Raw genomic sequence first — 20,217 nt, 5'->3', positions numbered from 1 at the left:
AACCCTGGTCCCAGTTAGACAAGAATCAACAGTGTATTAGGGATGGAGCTGAAGGTGGAGATCCCTGAAGATATGCTGCTTTTCCCTTTTGAAAGCAGTAATATTGCAAGACATGGAGACTGGTTAGTTTCTGGCTGTAAGTTTATAAACCAGAAACGATAGATGCCTGAATTTCTGAGGAAAACTTCTATTGGAATTTGTGGGTTTAGCCTTATTATATTTTAATGAGTTAACTGCACTACCTGGAAATTATGAAGAAAGGGGACCTATAAAATAACAAGGTATATTTAAAGGAGTGGTAGGAATAGAGATGTGAGATCAGAATTGCTTCCATTGAAAGGAACAGATTTCTAGAACTCTTTCAGAATTCACCTGTATGTTCTCGCATATTTCTTTTGTTGGTCTGAAAAACTGTTTTGGCTCTTAAGAGAGGATGAGCAAATCAGTATTAAGCAAGGATTTCCGAAATGCTACAATGCTAATTTATAAGTGAGTCTATGAATTAAGTCATACTGTTGAATAGCTAAGAATATGCATAGTACTCTTGATAAATCACCTTCTTTGTCATCTGCATGAAAAAGTGAGGCCTGAAATTTTAAAACTATCCCTTCATTTGGGTTATGTTGAGATGCCTAGATAAATGTGAAGCATTATTCTGTTGCTCCTTCCTACTGGTTACATTCCTTAGAATTACGTGGAGGAATTCCTTTTTTTTTTTCTACCAGGAAGGATCTAATAGCACTGTGTCATCCTGGAGAGGCTATAGAAAGAGGCTTCTCCCTTGCCTCTCCCACCACCCAACAGATTAATCAAATAGTTGGATAGGAGCAGCCAATATAATAACCATTGTAGTGTGTAAGGATATATTTTGGGATTAAGTGGCTTGCCTGTAGAATGGTCTTCATGATGAAAATTACTTTCTATGGAGTGTGGAGATGATAGTCTCTTTATTGCTAGCTTATAGATTATTCACTGTACATATATAGGAAGAACAGCTTCACGCTCCCTTTCTCATCAGCCATCCACCTTGCAATAACAGAGGTACGCTAAAATACAGGACATTCTGATGGTGGAGGAACTACCCTGTCAGATTGCTCTAGCAAAGCTCTAAAAGAGGGATATGTACTTTTAAAAGCAGAATTTAATCTGAGGCAGATGCAGTGAAGAGAATGCTTATTGCTTAATAAGCCTAAGCCTCTCGACATATTTTTAATTTCATTTTCATACAGATCATTACAGAATATCTATAGTCAGTATTCTAACTTTCATCATCTGGAATTCCAGAGTGTTCAGTTTAGGGATGAACAATTTTTAAACAAGCATGTGCTCTCTGGTTCTTAACATAGTCTCTTTTGTGAAGCTGTGTAGCCCAAATTGTACAATTTAAATATGGAGGATTTGAAGATTGAGATTTAATTCCCACTACTAAGCCCAAGAGGTTGCTTTTTCTCACAAAATTAGGAGTCTAAGTAAAGCCTAATGAAAAACATCCTTGGATGGAGTCTGATATTGATGTTCATTGTGTAACTTTTGAGCTATGATCTCACAGCCAATTACAAAACTTCTGAAATGTGAAATACTACATAATAACTTATTTTTCTTCCTTTTGAATGAGTAGCAGTAAACTTTTAAAAAGCAAAAGCTTAACGATTTTTCTTTGTCAGAAACAAGATATGGCTATTAAATGTTTTGAAGTGCTTAGGACTGTTCTGCAAAAGAGTGAACTTTTTTTTAATACACGTTCTTTGGGAAAATATGTGCCATGGGATATTTAGTTTCAGTGTCAATATAATGGTGTGTCTTCTCAGTCACACCCTGGTATCCTTGGGGGAAAAAAAGGGAATTATTTCAGTTGTTAAGGAAATACCAGACAAAATGCAAAAGCAGAAAAGTCTGAAATTATGTGTTCAGGACTTGAAGGAAATGGGATTACAAACAAAAAGCTGCAAGGTGCTGTTCTGTTGGCACAGCACTTCAAACCGGCAGTCTGCTTTCGGATAGAGAGACAGATTTAGAAAGGCTGGAACGGTGTGCAGGTGATGATCTATCTTTTTCTTTCCTCATCACTCTTGGGGCTTATGGGAGAATTCTATTCCCCGACCCCAAATATTTCTGGGGTTGATGCTACGGAGAGGGGTTCAGGCAGTAGTAACTCCAAGGGCCTAAGGGTTTGATGTGTGACAAGATATTATTGGTAAAGTTATATCTGATGCCTGGGAATCATCAGTTCACAAACCTGATAAAAACTAGCTTTGTCAAAAGACTTGCTAAAGTTGACATAGTTTTAGTTTCTTTCCAGAATAAATTGCTGCACTTAATTAAGGATTGTTTGATGTAGGAATTGCTTAGGAAATTTGTGACCAAAGTTGTGCAGGAATTTGCTGTCCTTTAAGACTTGGAACTCTATAAACTGTTTGCTACAAACATATTTTTATGAAGCTTTGGAGATTTCATTTTGACATCTGATCGTGAAGCTGTCTCTGTTCAGAACGTAAGTCACTTGCACAATTAACATACATATTTTAACAAAAGAAAAGATGGACTTTCAAGCAGTTTGATTCTTCCCGAGCAGGTGAAAATGTGTGAAACCAGTTAATTGTTACTTTTTTTTTCTTTAAAATGGATGACTGCAAAGGTTAGTTAAGTACAGCATTTAAGGGAAATCTTTACTCCAAAAAAGCCTCCTCCTTTTGCACATCAGTAGAAGAGGGTGAATCCAACCTTAATTTGTGTACTTTTTGTGTATAATTTTTGTTAATTCACTTTTTTTTTCTTTTTTTAACAGGGGAAAACCAGACTTAAATACAACTTTACCAATCAGACAAACTGCATCAATTTTCAAACAACCAGTCACCAAAGTTACCAATCATCCTAGTAACAAAGTACGATCTGATCCACAGCGAGTGACGGAGCAGCCACGACAGGTAAGAATTAATCTATTTCCATTGTTACTGCTCAGAAAGTTGAACAAGCTGAAAATGTGCTTGTTTTCAGCTGTGCTTCAATTTCAGATGAGAATTCCTATCTTGAAGGTTACTTACAGAAATGTGTATAATACATATAATTTTTTAAAAAATACAGAAATAACAGTCAGTTCATATGGAAATTAATATTTCATAATTCAGAACTTCATTCATATTTGATTACCACATCCCTCTTGAAATTCAGATATATGCTATACTGTCGCAATTGGACATCACATGTGCAGCTTCTTAATAGAAGTTCCTATGAAATACATGGTTCTCATCAAGAAGTAATATCTCTCTTTTATGTAGAAGAACTTTGTGCAAAATCAATAAAAAATTGTATTTTAAATCCCTCTTTTTCACTCTACTACTACTATAAATACAAACCACAGTAACATAAACTCATCTTACACAACTTCTCCTCTAGCTGCTTTTCTTTATATCAATGACAGATCGCCTGTTTGCACAGTGCTTTTTTGTTTGTTTTTTTTTTTATGGGGAAGAGGGAGCTGAGAAGAAATGGGAATCTAGTTAATGAATGAATGATTGGCTAGATAACATAGTGTATATTGGATTGAGGTATTGTTTTTAAGTCTGAGTTGTATTTTTTGAGTCATAGCATTACTACCATCAAATTGAAACAGCTTATTCTATCTTGGGAGTGCAGGGATGAGAAGAAAATGCAGAGGCATGTTCAAATTTTTGTACACTCATATGTCACTAACTTTTAACAACATTTCCTTTGAAACTCAAGCTGTCTCTAATATTGCACTTTCAAACATCTTGAATGCTGTTCTTGTAAGAAATAACATAAGGAATTTAGACTCTGCATCCTCTAAATTCAGGTGAGAAAGAAAAAGAAGAAATATCGAGCCATATTGGATCATCTTGTTGAGATGTCTTTTAGCAAGATTTGAAGGCCTCAGCTAACCTCACTGTTGGTCCCATGAAGTTCAACAGGGGCCATGTAAGTGTATCACATTCAGATCTAAAAGGTGCATAATTGCATGTGTCTGTTGATTCTCTTCAGATTCTTTGGGTTTTTCTTTTGAACTACTACACTTTGTGTCTCAGGAATTTCCTTTTGGTCATGTTTGCTTAACCAGTTATTATCACCAAAGCATATGAAAGTTACGGCACCTTTGTGGCAAGAGAAATGGATGTCTGGCGATTCATATCTTGATGGATTCCAAATCCTTTCATGCTTGCCTATTTCCTCCCTGTTTTCTTTCTTCCAGAATCTTTTCTTCAAATACAGTGTGACTAAAATCTTTGGGAATGCATCCCTTGTCTTTTGAGAATGGCTATGCAGTAAAGATTTGCAGAATAGGCTATATTCAAACCCACCCAAGTTAAATCTTTGCCTCCTTAAGATAGGTTCTAATGGATTAAGCTATAGCAAGATTTTCATGAAATCATCATTTGCTGATCACTGTGTCAGCATTCTTTTTCAATCATATGCCTTTCTCCTTGCTTGCAACAGTGTATCTTTGGAAGAGGACACTTAAACACTATTCTTATTCTGTATTGCCATACTTCATTTGGAAGAAATGCTAGCTCTGTTCGCATTGAATGCAGAATAGTTAATCTTTAGCAAAGCCAGTCTTGGTATGTCTTACTCTTGCTTTTCTCCAAGCTAGAATGCTGCCTTGAGCTGTTTTCTGGTTTGTCATTGTTCTGAGTAGTGATGATTGACATAGGTGGGAGACTTGGGGAAAGGAGAGAATAGATTGTTTCAGTTGTTTTTACATAAAATTTGAGTTTTCAGTGAAATTTTCATTTAAAAATCTGGTACAAAGCAATTTAATGTAGGTAGTACATTACATTACATTGTCAGTTACTGAAGAATCTTAAGCAAATTGACAGCTTTCATAAACAATTTCCAGTGATCTGGTTTCTTTACACACAGATTTCCATCATACAATTATCAGTATTTCTTTGGTGTTAGTAACCAAAAGTATGGAGGAACTCCAGTCATTGGTCATGTGTACACCCTTCATGTATGCATACATAGATGCACACATGTGCACATCTTGTTTGAACATAGCATGCAGTTCATTCCGATGTTTTACTCACTAGCTGGAGCATAGCTATTAATAGATAGGATCTCTGCTTGGTTTTCAAAAAGCAATGATTCTTTTCTTGATGTGATCTGTTGAGATAAAGTAGAGAAGCCAGGGTGAGGACTGAAGTTGCTGGAAAACCTTTTTCTTAATAAAGCCTGCACCATGTGGAGCACCTGTCACTTGAGATACAATTCTTGGACAAATGCAGCCTTGCAAATGTATTTGAATTCTCTTCCCCTCCAGATAAAGCCTATATTTTCCTTACATAAATAATCCCTACATGTGTCACTGTCTTCTCCTTCTCTCCTACTCAGGTGTGCAAGCTTTCCTGTACATAGACTGTAAATATATCAGTGTTGGATATTCAAGTGAATGCTGAAACACTAACTATATTGCCTATTTGTATATAAAGCTTACTCAGTTACCACTTCCAGTGTCGTTCCTCCCTGTTTCTTCAATCGTTGGCCCAAATCCCTTAAGGGATTCTTGCTTCTGTAGTTCTAGATAGCCATCTCTGAAAGCTTTATCTGCTTAGATCTATTGTATCTCCCTTCTCAAAAGACAGTCTAACCAGAATTCCCTGAAAATTCTCTTTGGCCTGCCTTCTTATGTAGAGGTAAAAATAAATGAGTACTGTAGTTCCTCTGGCAGTCGGTAGGTTTTTTCATGACCTGAGAGTGAGCAGACATGCTTATTGGTGTTGGCAGGGAGGATATTTGGCAGCAGCTCTTCTTTAAGCAGTAAACCCTGTGGTAGTTCTTGGAAAGATAAACTAATAACAGCTTGCCTACGATCTTCGTATAGGTAAAACTGTAAATTAGAGCAACTGCTGGTTCCACGTATTCAGCATGCTAGTTCATTGCACACAAGAAGTGTCATGAGGTTGTCAGCCTTTGTCAAGGAACAGCTCTGCAAGACAGCATCTTAAAGCTTTCAAAGCCATTTTTTTATAGATTACTGAGCATCAGAGTGGAGAACTTTACCCAAGAAAAAATGGAAATGTTCTGGAGAATCCTGGAAGTAGTAGTGTCAGAAGTTGAGCTGTGTGTGTATGCATGCATGCTCTGAAGGGTCTTCTGGTACTCACTAGACCTCTCCTCTTAACTATCAGTCTCCTTCCTCGATGTGGCTTTTGTTAAAATACCAGTACCAATCAATCCATGGAGATTTCTCGATTCTTCATATCTATTCAAATGATAGGTGTATCTGTAAGTTCCTAAATAGCAAATCTAATAGCCTCAATTGCAGTTTTCTTCAAAGCGCTTTAATGTCTCTTTTTGAAGTATCAACCTGCTCAAAATATTTTGACTCTCCATAAGCTTACTTGAGATAGGTTTTCTTACTATTTCTGTGACTTTGGGTTTTTTTCCCCTCGCAGAGTCCGCTGATAAACAAATGTAAGAAAAGGAATCCTGAAAGATTGCTAGTGGGCCCTGCAAGGAAAGAAAAAAAAAAAAACAACCAACAAACCCCCTTGTTTTAGCCTCCTCTCCACTGTTAGACTTAGAAAGTTTTGATAAGATATGATACTTTCTTGATGATTTTAAGGGTAATGGTTTGGATTTTAAAAAGTCAGATTAGCATTGCTGAAATTGAAAATGGAATTAATGATGAATCAAAAAATCATGCAACTATATCTGTCATCTTCCTCTTAGGTGATATTGAGTACTGTCTTAAAGTCACATAATTTTCTCCCTCCTTCCTATTTAGCAAAAAGGCCACTAGACATAGCAGTACATCAGGGCACATTAATGCTCCACTTGTGCATCTGGATTTGAGTATTCCTCAATGAGAAAACTGAATGTGAAGCAGAGGAAGTCCTGTAACTATCTTAAACTATTATAGGCAGTAGATCTTTCATGTAATCACTTAAACTTGAGTTACTTGCCTGTCAAGTGTTCTGTACATAACGGGATCAAATGGAATGGTGCTGCAGATAAACTTCCTTCTTATGGATCACTGCCCTTTGTACCTCCACTCACTTGGTGCCTCCAAAAGGTCCAGGCCTGTGTCCTGAGTAGAGCACTTATCCTATTCTTCATGTGTTAGAGCTCCTTGGTTCACACTGTTCCGCGCTTATTGACCTTTTTCAGGGTAAATACAAAACTCACTCATTTACCCCTGTCCCCCAAATGTATGGTGCCTGAGGCATTGCTTTGAGAGAGCTTTGACTCCTGAGGACCCACTGATCACTAGTTAATTCTCTTGTATGCTGTTGATTGTGGTGGTAGGGATATTTGAAACCATACCCGTAAAACTGATGTTTATGTAAGTGGTAATCATAACACTGAATTTGCAAAGCATTGACCTCAGTATCTTCCTGATACATTTGGCTAAAAACATTCCACGAACATACCTCAAATGTTTAAAAGAAGGCCATCCTTCTCTTCAGAGCTCATTTTGAGAAAATCAGGTAGTCAGTTAGTATTATGTGATCTGATTCCTCTAGTTCTATGGCAGACAACCACCTTCAAAAACCACTTTAGGATAAATCTGAGGGTATTTTCTTTTTAAAAACACCCTAGGATAGACCTGATGTATTTACTTATCATCTATCTGTAGGCCAGAAGTACTCTTCAAAATTGATTTGAGAGTCTCTTTTATACTTACTGTCATATATATTTGCAGTGGATTGTATTGTAATGGATTATTGAATAGGATTATATATGACAAATTAAACCTGACCGTAGTAATTTTTTGGCATAAGATATATATATATGCAGTCTAAAAAGCCTAATTTATGAGAAAAATTGCAGGATGTCATTTTATGTATGTCTTCTTGTGAAGAGTTCTTAACAAGAAAGAGGTATTTAGCTCTTAGCACTTCGTATTTTCTCAAATAGATGTGATCTTATTTCCTGTGAATCAACTTAAGGGATTGGAATCTAAAATTAGATAGAGTTGGAAAACTTAAGCTTCTTGGTTAATATCTATTAGAATTATCAAAAAGAGGGATGGAAGGAACCCAGTGAGATTGTTAAGTTTCATCTCCCTCTCCCAGGCAACTAAAGGAACACTGAAATTTTGATTGGCAATTATGGATGCAGCAGAACTGAGCAACTCAGCAACTGGATATAAAAGAGGAAAGGAGTTTTCCAGTTTTCTGGATAAATTCTCATTCCTTTTAAATTCTTCCATGGAGACTTTGAAAAGACCTCTTTTTAATCATATTTCCTCATTTAACTGCCTGCAATGTCAATCACTTGAGCAGTTTCCCAAATGATAACTGGCATTCTGGTCTGTCTTAGCCTTTAAAACACCTTTTAAAACATAACAAAATTGCAGGCTGTCTGTGTCTGCAGTACAGTATAGATAGGTTGACTGTATTTTGTGTAGACGTGACTAACTTTTAATCAGCTCACATACCAGCTTATAATGCATCTGCAAGCAGTGTGGAAATAAATGTGGTTCCAGAGAGCTGGGAAGATGCCAAGATAGCTACCTGGAGTTGTGGCTGTGCTGTAAAACTTGCTGTGTCCATCATACTTCTGAATTAGATGGTAGCTTTTTCTGACTACTGCTGCAAGTTAAGAGCAGATGCTGTAGCTGTCTAAATGGAAGAAACCACCTCAATAAACAAATCTCTGAACTCACCAACACCAGAATCAACGTCCTTTTTTCTGTGTTTCCAGTCAAGTACATCATTCTGTTGACATCTACAGTATTTTCAATACTCTGTAAATCGTAAATAGCAGATGAAATTTGAGGTTCTTGATTGATCGATATAGGTATATATCAGTCACCCTCCAAGAATGTTTGAATGTTAAGAACCTACGTGGTTTTCTTTTAAAAAAAATAGAATTGGAATGGATTCCTTTCCAGCAAAAATCTGCTGTAGGCTTCCATTGCTTGAGCAACTGTAAATAGACTTATTTATCTAAGGAAAAGGAGCAGCTCAGAATATGTTTGTATTTGGTGGCTCTTGCAATAGGGAGGCTAATCTATCATATCTTTGTTGTCTGAATGAGAAATAATAGTTGCTTAGGAGATTGTGTTTTTACAGAGATTATGGGTTAGATTATAGTTTACCATTAGTCACAAATAGCTTTTCTTGGACAAGAAACAATTATGGAGGAAGCAGTATTTTATAATTCTCCAAACAGAATTTCAGAAGCACAGCTTAGTACAGCTCTGCCATTATGGAGTTTCAGAACAACAAGGAAGTGAAAATTCTGCTCCGCCCTGGGGACCTTGGGCATTGCATTCCTATGTTGTCTCCTCTGTCACAGGAAGAAAACGGGGTTGCCCTTAGGGTAGTCAGTTTGAGTGATAAGGGATACATTTCTTGCTCGGCAGGAGATTATTGCGTAAGAGGTCACTTTTGGCATAATGCATATTGATTAATTTCCTAGGAAATGGAGCACTTAGCTGCTGGGTCTTTCTGAATCTAGAACACTCAAACATTGGTAAATGAAGGACCTGGGTTTTAGGCTCTTTTCAGTGTATGTTCCCTAACTGCTACTTCAGGCAAAACTGAAATAGAGCCATTTTTTATCCTCCAACAGGATGAATACCCATAACTGACTATGAATCCTCAGAATGGTTATTCATTTTGCATTAGGAATGAAATGTCACATCATAACAATGATGAATCTTGAAATCCGGTTCTTCTCTCATTTCTTCCTACCCTGGTCCCATCAGGATTCTCATTACTGAATAACAGGGTCTTGTGTTTGCTAATGCTTCTTTCCTGGAGGCAGGAATCTTGCTTTTCTGGCTGTACTGGTGAATTCTCAGCAGGAGGAAGGAAGATTGGACCACGTCAGCCTGCCCTGTGCTTCAGGGATTATGGTACTCTCCAGGGTACGCAAGCTGAGAAAAGCCCAGAGTGTGGATAGTTCACTCCATTTTACAAGAAAACCTCTAATTGTGAGAAGATGTAAGGTTATGCAGAAGGTGGCCTCTGTTGCTGGCAGTCATTTATTGAATTTGAGTGGCTGTATCTGCAGATGCTTGCACTGTGCGGGGGGCTGTTGCTTGTTTTATGAAGTCCAGATGGCTTTGGGCAGGAGACAAATGCCAAGGGGGCAGTCTGCCTAGGCCACGCTCTATGGATGCTGATGCCTAACTGTTAAACTAGATGGGTTTTTTATGAATTGCTCCTGGTTTAGTTGCCTATTTCTCTGCTTAGCGGGGCACAAAGCCTGTGAACCTGAGCTTTATTTTCTCTTTTTCTATTCCCTATCTCACTAATGATGAGATAAATAATGTAAGCTATTTTTAGGGCTGTAACCTCAAAGGCAGATATTTTGCGCATCGAGAGTTGCATGATCTTTTTCAGCTACTTGAATGCGTCCTTCCGTTGCTGTGGAATGGTTGCGTCTTCATCATGTAAGTGAAGTAACAGAAAAGCTTTTTCTGAATTTGTGTTAGCAGCTTCCTTCCCTCTCTCTCTGTCCCTTAATAGCTATTCCTGGTGCAGCTGCTAGGGACATACTTGTCCAGGTCTGGTCCAGCTCAGAATCTTCAGTAAGATCCAGGAAAGATGCAGAGGTTCAGAGGGGACTCGTAAGAACCCATAAAGGGTTGGGGAACAAAATTCATAATAAAAATCTAGGAATGTGATTAATTTCTGAGCAAAAAATTAGTAAGAGTGACTTGTGCAGTCTCAGTGGAGATCTGGGGAGCTGAAAATTTGGAGCACAATCGTTGTTTGCAAATAGTTATATAGAATAGTGCTGGAAGCTTTGTGCTAGGAATATGCTTTGCTTCAGTCTTGTTTTAACAGGTGTGTCTAAGTGTCAAGTGCTTTTTTTCTACTGATGTTGACCTTGAAGTCATCTGAGGTGTTGATAGTTGTATAGACTTTTCCCTGCATTCACAATCAGTGCTTAAAGAGCTGAGTGACTACTGGTTTTGGAAGCTCCACCCAATCGATACTGCACCACACTTTCCAAGTCTTCTAAGCGTTCATTTGTGTTAGTTGTCCTTCTTCAAGCAACTCTCCCACACAGGCATTTGCATTCCTATACGCCCTCCGTTCTCCCAGTTCCTCGTTCCCTCTGTGATGTGTGCTGGGTTGATTTGAGTAGGGAACTGAGAATCAAAACCCAGTAATGTTTGATTGTATTTGGTGATGTATTTGCTGCTGTAGACCAATTAATTTTATCCTAAATAAAGAGAGGCTGTTCTTATGTTTACGTGTAGCATATAAAAACATAGCTTAGATTTGGAGCTGGTGGGCTTTTTGTTTAAAAGTTGATGAAATGGAGAGGGAAAGGGGAGCAAAGGGTGAATTCTTTTCATGGTCAAAAACATGAATAAGCTTTGTAGAGACTTTTATCAAGATGGGAAGCTAATCCAGTGATGAAATACTGAATCGATAGATTTTTATTTTGACTTCATTTATCTGAATCCTAATATTCCTTTGAGTTTGGCTAGTGAGTTGCTGGTTTCACCTTTTTAACAAAGGATTTCTTCAGCGTTCTAGACAGCTTTAAGGCACTGCCACTTCATCCATGGAGCTGTAAGGACTGCTACAAGACATCTGGAGTGCTTTCTTCGGGTGGGGGCTTAGCAATAGTGGTAAACAGCAGGAGTGAATGACTGGAGTTACTAAATATTTAACATTTAACAAGATAAAAGAGGTGCCTTGATACTCAACTAGCAGTGTAACTCAAACCTGGGTTGCAATGTTGAAAATTAATACTAATTACGAGCGAGAAGTCTGTTTACAGGAAGCATTTGAAGTTTTAAGTGGCTGTAGTAAAATGAGACACAAGTGGCAACAGGTATTTTCAAAAACCTGTCAAATCATGGAGATGTCAAGAACGTGTGAAGTGTAGTCAGAGTTTGCAAAAAAGTTGAAGAGCTTACTTAGGTGATACTGTGTGAGTTTTCTAAGCCACTTAGATCTAAATGTGGTTACAAATGTGTCCTGTTGTCAAGAGAAGAGTGCTTAAATAAGTGGATCTCTGTAAAATGACATAGTAATCTCTCAGGCAACACAAGTATCATTCAACCTATGATTTTTAAAACTGTACAGACATGTTGTGGAGAGTATTGCATTTTTCTTAGCATAACGGCATGTTTTATTTTCAGTCAGTAGTATACTCTTAATGCTAAGGTAGATGTTCTTTGTTGCTTTTTTCTTTGCCTTTACTACCGCTGTAACTCAGAACCTTTTTTTTTCTGAATAAGAATCACTAATGTACAGTGCTTCAGTTATGATGTCGTGTGACTAGCAATATAGGTTCCACAGAAGATAAAAGAGAATGCTCTAGTTGTTTTACTTCCAGTTTTAGAGCAGAATGTGACATTCAAAAGCCCTATCTTAAACTGAGGCTTTTGCGTACCCAGCTGCAATGAAGAATTTCCTAGGAATGAGAGTAACTGCTTCTCTAGTTTTTTGTCTCAGATTTTTTAGGCATGAAAAGAAATAGATTTTTTTTCACCCTCCCCCATATCCTGCAGAAAAATCAAACTATTTTGGAGTGCCCTTTCCACAGGAAATTGCTACGTTCTTGCTTACCTCTTTATTAAGATTATTTGTTAAAAGTAGCTTCCCATGGAATGGAAATCAACTTTTTAACTACCTTTCATCACTATCTTGCTAAATGGAAAAGGCCCATTTTAAAGAATAGGTGTGGCTAATCTCCAGCCCGGAACTTCCGGGTGAATATTCAGACCAGTAAGACAGGAATGAGTAGGGAAATCTGTATCATTAAACAAAAATCTCTCAGGTCAAAAAATTGGTTTCTGTGAGAAATGGAAACATGTTCCCAGCTAATAAACAAAGCAATAGAAAGTAAAATGAACGTGAATTTAGTCCATGTATCCTCCTAAAAGTGGAGAGATTTGATTCTATTTCCAGATAAGTCAAGAGATCTATACAGCATCGGAAAGGGCAGTGTCACTAAGCTAGCATAGGTCTGAAGTGGCATAGCTGCTGATTAGCATTAGTGTTGGTGCAGCTGTACTGCTCCAACGTGCAGAGCTGTCTCCAGTGTCTCAACACGCACTACATAATTCCACACAAAAACGTTTCCGATGACTAAAACTCCATCAGCAGATAGGATATTATCTTTTTGGTAGCTTACGTGACTCTTAGGTTGGTTGTTTTGTAAGCTGCTAGGCACTGTCTGTCTTTTATTGTTCTGATGCTGTTTTGATCATGAATGCTGTTTATTTCCGTGAGCCGATTTACGTTTTTTTATTATTTCTAATGAGCAATCTTGTTTTCTCTTTTTCAGCTTTTCTGGGAGAAGAGGCTACAAGGTCTCAGCGCATCGGATGTCAGTGAACAAATCATAAAATCCATGGAGCTACCTAAAGGTCTTCAAGGTATTGTGTTCACTTACTGCAGTTGCTTCAGATCCACAAAGTTGTTGTGCTTAAAAAGGACAGAGTTTTTGATGCTCTTAACAAGTTTTCAGTTTACAGTCAGATTAAGTCAACTGCAAATTGTAAATGTTCTTGCTTACAAAATACCTCAGTCTCCAAAACTATGTTTATTTTTAGTTCGTTTATGTAGTTAATAAAACCCCACACTTCAGAACTGCATTCTTATTGGTGAAAGTTGATCTAAAATATGTTCAAGTCATAGTTCAAAATTAATAATTTGTTCCACTGCTTGGGAGATTTTCTTGGGAATTTGAGTATTGTAAAAATCTCCAGTGTTTGTTTTCTAGAATTAATTTAATACTGTGTAGTGTTAAAGCAAAACTGTGCTGGTGTGAATTAATACCATGAAGCTGCAAAAAACCTGTTTCAGTATGTGACTGGTAAATTTATGGTATGATCGTCTTGATTAAAAAATTGATGATACTGTAATTGTTAGTGTAAGCAAAAAACCTAGCCAATTTTAGAAATGAGATGCCTTTTGAAATGCTAACTTACACTTAAATGAGAACTGTGCTATTACAAAGCCATTTTAAGAACTTGCATTTAACTGTTGAGCTTATACAATCCTGTATCCTGGGGTAGTTCTCTCATGAGTGTACATAGCCTTACAAACTGAGAAGAGCTCTGCCACTGGAAGTTACATATGAAATGTGAATGGTAACTATTCAGTTGTCTTTGTTTTAGGCGTTGGCCCAGGTAACAATGACGATACCCTGTTGTCAGCTGTTGCTAGTGCTTTGCACACCAGTTCTGCACCTATCACGGGACAGCTCTCTGCAGCTGTTGAGAAGAACCCAGCCGTCTGGCTTAATACATCTCAACCCCTCTGCAAAGCTTTCATAGTCACAGATGATGACATTAGGTAAGTTTCATAAAGTCTTCAGTAAAACGAAAAGCACGTTCAATTAAAGTAGATCTCTTCCTGGCTCAGTGCAGTCCTGGAGATAAAGGAAGAGAATTGTGAACATTTTTCTTGCACCTGTTGATAAGTTCAGTAACTGGAAAAAATGAAAACCTGTTTTTTTTTCTTTGTGGTCAAAATAGTAATATAAAAAATTCACTAAGGTATGAGTCATAATCCACATTTTCTTTCCCAAGAGAGTGCCCTAAACATTAAGCTATAGTCATGATCAATATTGGCTTTCTTCCTTCCCATTTCTGGTTTGGTCAAGTTAATTTGTTGATCTTCTCAGTTAAAAAGTAAGTAATTTCAACAAAGGAGAATAAGAATATTCCCCTACAGCATATAGCTTTGCGGCTAATACACTCTCTTAAAGTGAGAGATTGCGATATGATATGAAGAGCACAGATAGATCTGTTCACATATGGGCAAAGATTTTGTTTTTTAATAGCAGCACTGTTGATTTTCTTTTCCAAGAAAGACTCATCCTTTTTTGGGTACTAAAAGCAGGGGCTTCAGCACTGAATTGCAAGGTTAGGACTGAGTGAAGAGAGAGATTTCTTGTTACATTGACTAATTGCCAGAGTGTGGCAAGGCACGGGACACAATCCTGGCATCCATTTTTTTTTTAGTATCGCTTAGCATGAATCAACTCATGGGATGAACACTGCCTTCAGTATCACATTTTTAGTTAAATTGCAGGTTGCATAGGGAATCTGAAGACCAAACTTGGATCTTGCTACTTAGTGGAATTCAGTCAGCACCAAGGTCCACTACTGTCGCATTCTTTTCTAAGCCCTAGATGGCTAGCTGAAGCTTCTGCAGAGCTAATGTTAAGGTATAAAATTATCTGATTCCCAGTCCTTTGCTTAGGGATTTACTTCGCTTTATTTTCTTAAACATCAACTTGAGATGCTTTCAGAAGGTAAACTTTTCTTGCTTTGCTACAGAATGTTACAGGGCAGGATGAGAAAGTTTCTTAGCATGTTTGACAATGTTTGTTATTCTTTGGAATCAAAATTCCTTTTTTGTCTTAGCAGTCATTCAGTTATTTTTACAAAGCAGATTCTGAATTTGATGTCAGACAGTACTGGCAACTCAGGAAGGACACAGATTCTGAACTGGAGCAGCTCAACCTCTATGAATATGCTGCCAGTTTGGTGTCTCTTCTGGTTCATGACTTCATAGGTAGCTCACTACAAAAGGATTAAATATTCTTAGAAGTTACCTTTTCATGTTGTTTGTAAGAAGCTGGCTTTCATTTTAAGACCCTCCAGAAAACACATCGTGTGAAGAAGTAATATCAGAATATGGCATCTGTTATCACTAAGGAAAGCGGTACAATTGCTTTCTGAACTTACATAATGATAAGGAAAAGTTTGCAATTGGGGATGTCTGGTCAGTTGCCACCATATATTCTTTTTTACTATAAATTATTCAGGGAGATCATAGCAGTTGTTTACATCTAATAAAATAGCTGTCAGCTTGACTCGTGTTTAACTTGAAGTAATACTGGTCATGTAATAATGGTAAATCTCTTGCATAATCAGAGCAAAATGCAAAATTTCCTCTTTTGGTTCAGCACATTCCCTGGGAAAATGTTAAATAACCTCCTATAAGTGCTTGGTTAGGAAACAACTGTGCTTCCTTATCGCTAGGGACAAGCACCTATTTTTTTTTTCAGTTGTGGGATATACCTTCTGAATAGTTCTGGGGTTCTTAATGCTAGTCCTGCGAAAGGTAAGTATATAAAATGAGTATGGCGTGGTTCCCAGTAGTCTTTACATCCAAATCTTAGCCTCCTGAGGCAGGCTTTTAGAATTCCCTGTTAACTGTCTTCTCCCATACTGAGTCTGTGAGATCATTTGTCTTGAGACTGCGAGATCATTTATCTTGAGACTGCTACTTTGCACCCTCTTTTTGTAGCTTCTTTCCTGACCAGCATCTACTTACGTTCTTTGCAATGGCCCTGTTGAGTTGCCTCCGTTTCCATGAAATGCTAAGACTGACAACCTTTGTGTCACTGCTAGATAAATGCTTTAACCAGTTTCTCTCTTTTGGGATGAACTGGGGAATGGTATCTTTTGAAAATAACAAATAGGTGGATTGTTTTTTCTAGTTGTGCTTAGATGGATGAAGTTTTGCAATATATTAAACTCATTTTTGACTCACAGCAGTGTTCTGCTTCATAGTCCAGCCTGTCATTCTTTTCAAATGTCTCTCTCTTTAGTGGGATTTTCTAAAGCTTATAGTTTTCAGGGGATTTATTTTCCTAAAGCATGTAAGTTGTTTCTGAAAATCCCACCTCTCAGTTTTCAACAGCCCTTTCTCTTGCTCAGTCTAGGTTCTTTGCTGAGTGCTTACCATCACCCAGTAGGTTTTGTTCCGGAGCTTTCTTGGGTATTTTGACAATTGCTTTTTTCAAATAGCGTGGTGGTAATGGGACTTCTGCTTTTTCTTATGGGTAGCCATAACCTGTTAAATTTACCAAAGCATAAAAATGAATGTAGTATGTCTCGCTATGTCATGCTCTGCACAGTCGTGGGTAAGAAAAAGTACCTGTTAATCTGTCCAAAACCTAAGCTGTATTTACCATGAGACAAGAATGGAGAGTAATTAAAGTTTAATGCTCTCTAAGTTTATTTGGCATGGGTTTAAGAATGTTGGAATCTTAAGCTATATGAAACTTGATCCAAGCTAGTCAGCTGTAGCTTAGTCCCTCACAATATTCCTCAATACCCTGTACAAATCTTACTTTCAGTATGACAGACCAAACCCACAAGAACTGTAATGTGCCAAAGGAAGAAAATGAAAGATTGAGAATGTTTCCACAGTCTGAGCTCTCCTCAGGAATAAGAAAATTGTAAGGTAAAATGATGTGTGTTCCAGGGAGGCAAAACCTTAAATAATCATATCAATATTGGCTATGAGATATTGGCTATGAGATAAACTTTCTGACCCCAGATCTAAAGACGAGTTTAATACAGAGTATGTCTGGAAGGCACAGTAACTAGGCATCTGAGAATTTCTGTAATTACCGTTTAGAGTATGCTGTCCCAACAGTGGTTAATTTCTGCTGAGAGGGGAGGAGAAGATGGGAAAGATCTCTTGGAAGTGATGTGTTGGAGAGGTGTATGTATGGGGGGGAATTGGCAGATGCCCCTAAACCTGAGTTTGATAGAATACAGCAAATACAGTCAACATACTAGTAATTAATTCTCCTTTCAGCAGTGCATCTCAGATCTGGTTAGTGGAAGACTTCTGGAATCCCTGCTGCTGAGAAGCTCTAGAGCGTGTTTTTCATAAAAACAGAGTAAATGTTACTGTAAGCACTTACGGTGATGGCTCTCAATTAGAGTGTCTCCATAAAATACTGTATTTGAATGTGCTGCAAGATCAGGGGAAAAGGGTTATTACCTCCCTCCTGATACGTAGGAGGTGGAACTGGTGTTCAGACAAGGACAAGTTGGTTCTGTGGCTTTTTTCCCATCTAACCTGACATCCATCCTAAATGTAAAGATACCTTTGTGTTTCTGCTGCAGATAAATGCTATTACTAGAGCTATATGCAATTTTTTTATTTCAATGACAGAGTAGATATTGCAGTGCCAGCACATAAGGAACTGAATCGAATGGAGCCTCAATAGATGTAGCAATATAGAAAAATAGAGGAAGAAATCAGAGGGGAGGTTGGCACAGTATCATAGTTTAGTTGCATAACAGTAGTGTGGAATCACACATGTCTTTAAAACATGTGTGCTTCACTTAGTTGTGTGGGCTGAGAAGAGTGCAAGTAGTAAGGACAAATAAAATCGTGCTAAGCACTAACGAAATCATCTGAATGCAGAGCTATACACAATCCTGTTGTATAAAGCAGTTCTCCACTGAACCTAAGGTCAGAATTGGAATTAGGGGCTTGGGGATTTCTGTGTTAGGAGTAATGTGTCTTTAATTTTAGCTTGTTTTTGAAGGCAATAGTACTTAAACTAAAGGATGAGGACTGTGTCTCGCTGGGAGGAAGGCTGAAAAGAGCATGTGGCCAGGGAGCTGCTTACCAGCGAGTGATGCAGCTGGGGAGGTGAGAAGGATCAGCGCAGGCTGCTGTTGTGTGGGATGGTGCCGGGGAGCTGTGGAGCTGAAGGGCTGAGGGCCGGTAGCGAAGAGCGGGCACTTGTGGGCAGCACGCTTGCCTTCCCTGGCAGCACTGCTAACCCTGTTGACGTAATGGCCTAAAGTAGTTTTACTTAATACTGCTGTGATAAACTAGCATAAGAAGTAAAATGAATCAAATTGAATGGAGACACTCCAAGTCCTAGAGCTTTGCTTGGTGTTAAAGATGAGCACTTCTTGTTAGTAGTGTTTTCTTGTTGTTTGTTCTTAAACATTCTCTCTTTGTAGTTCCTGTGCTTTGAAAGTCATATTACTTGTATAAAAAGAGCTATGTTTTTAATACTTAAAAACTCTGCTAGAACACCAAACTTTTCAGGACTGAGAGTGCTGTGAATTATTTTTTGGTTGTTGCTCCCTCAGAGATCAGCTGGCTGGCTGAAAATTTGGAAATGAGATAACTGGGGAAGGCTGTGTCTTCACATAAGTTTGAGAAGCAAGACCTGGGAGTAGCCTCTGGAGAAGGCCACATACACTGTAAATAGGGAACCTGGGCCCTTAATAACAGAAGCTAGTCCGAGATACAGAAAACTGGCTGTCACTTCTGTGTATTGTGAGAGTTAAATACTACAGTTACATGTCTGGGATGATAGGAAGTGGCTTGTTACAAATCAGGATAACGATTCCAAGATCTAGGACAGGCTGAGCTTATGCTTCAGCATATGTTTTTCAAAACTTCATCAACATAGTTAAGTACATTTAAAAGAAGACCTCAAATAAAGGAGCCTTAGTGAGGTGGTAAAGCTTATGATTATTTTGTGCCCAACTCCTCAAAGTTGATATATCAAGATACTTGCTGGCCTTTATGTTAGATTCCATCTCTGGACAGCAGACTCACTGAAGAGCAAAGCAGGGAAGGACCTTGTAGCACCAAGAAAGAAAGGATGTTCCAGATTAACTTTTTGTGTGCTGTCGGGCAAGTACATTCTCTGATACACATTGATGTTATAAAATATTCACAGCCTGGAATGGGCCTCCTTTTTCTCCCAGCTCAGCTGTTCATGGCTTAATTCAGGTTACGAAGTGGTCAAGGTTGTCTAAATGCCATGAGACTTTTTTGACAAAGTGAGGATTGATATTTCCCGTATCTTCACTGAATATGTGATACTTCAGGGCTTTTCCAGGACATACACTTAAAATGCCCAGTGACTAGAACCATGATGAAGGAACATTTACATTTAATTCCTGAGCCATTCTTTATAAGAGTGGGGATATGTCCTTACTGTGTTTTAGTTCATTGGAATTTTCTTTGCAGTCTAAAAGGGATCTTTATAAAGATATTTCAGCAGCTTTCTTCTCTCTGATCTGGTCATTCAGTCACTTTTTAAAACATGCTGTCAGTAAGTGTTCATATTTATCATCATAGCCTAAATTAGCCCTGAGTATGGAACCACTGGGAATCTAGTGAAGGGATTTGCTGGTGTGTCCTGGTTTCGGCTGGGATAGAGTTAACTGTCTTCCTAGTAGCTGGTACGGTGCTGTGGTTTGGGTTCAGTATGAGAAGAATGTTGATAACACTGATGTTTTCAGTTGTTGCGAAATAGTGTTTATACTAAGTCAAGGATTTTTCAGCTTCTCATGCCCAGCCAGCAAGAAGGCTGGAGGGACACAACAAGTTGGGAGGGGACACAGCCAGGGCAGTGACCCAAACTGGTCACAGTATCTAAACTGGGGGGAGTGGGGCTGGGGGGATCGCCGCCTGGGGACTAACTGGGCATCGGTCGGCAGGTGGTGAGCAATTGCATTGTGCATCACTTGTATATTCCAATCCTTTT

At 38.2% G+C, this 20,217-nt stretch overlaps 1 protein-coding gene across 4 annotated transcripts in view; it reads left to right on the top strand.

The window, feature by feature from the left end:
* The window catches only part of MBD2 (methyl-CpG binding domain protein 2), a 42,157-nt gene that overhangs the window by 16,952 nt on the left and 4,988 nt on the right, over positions 1 to 20,217 (top strand). For 2 of the 4 annotated variants that reach the window (XR_005931525.1, XM_041120654.1), the window contains exons 3-6: positions 2,787 to 2,924; positions 13,225 to 13,315; positions 14,060 to 14,237; positions 15,961 to 16,016. Coding sequence is in view for 3 of the 4 variants with exons in the window: in XM_041120654.1 (XP_040976588.1) it covers positions 2,787 to 2,924; positions 13,225 to 13,315; positions 14,060 to 14,237; positions 15,961 to 16,016 (463 nt within the window). In the remaining variant the exon portion in view is untranslated. Of the gene's footprint in view, positions 1 to 2,786; positions 2,925 to 13,224; positions 13,316 to 14,059; positions 14,238 to 15,960; positions 16,017 to 17,037; positions 17,140 to 20,217 lie in introns of those variants that run through there. The other 2 variants (XM_041120655.1, XM_030003709.1) reach the window with 2 other exon arrangements.

Source organism: Aquila chrysaetos, chromosome Z (assembly GCF_900496995.4).
Source record: "Aquila chrysaetos chrysaetos chromosome Z, bAquChr1.4, whole genome shotgun sequence".
NCBI lineage: Eukaryota > Metazoa > Chordata > Aves > Accipitriformes > Accipitridae > Aquila > Aquila chrysaetos.
Note: the sequence above shows the minus strand (reverse complement) of the source record. Positions and strands in the feature narration are given on the sequence as shown.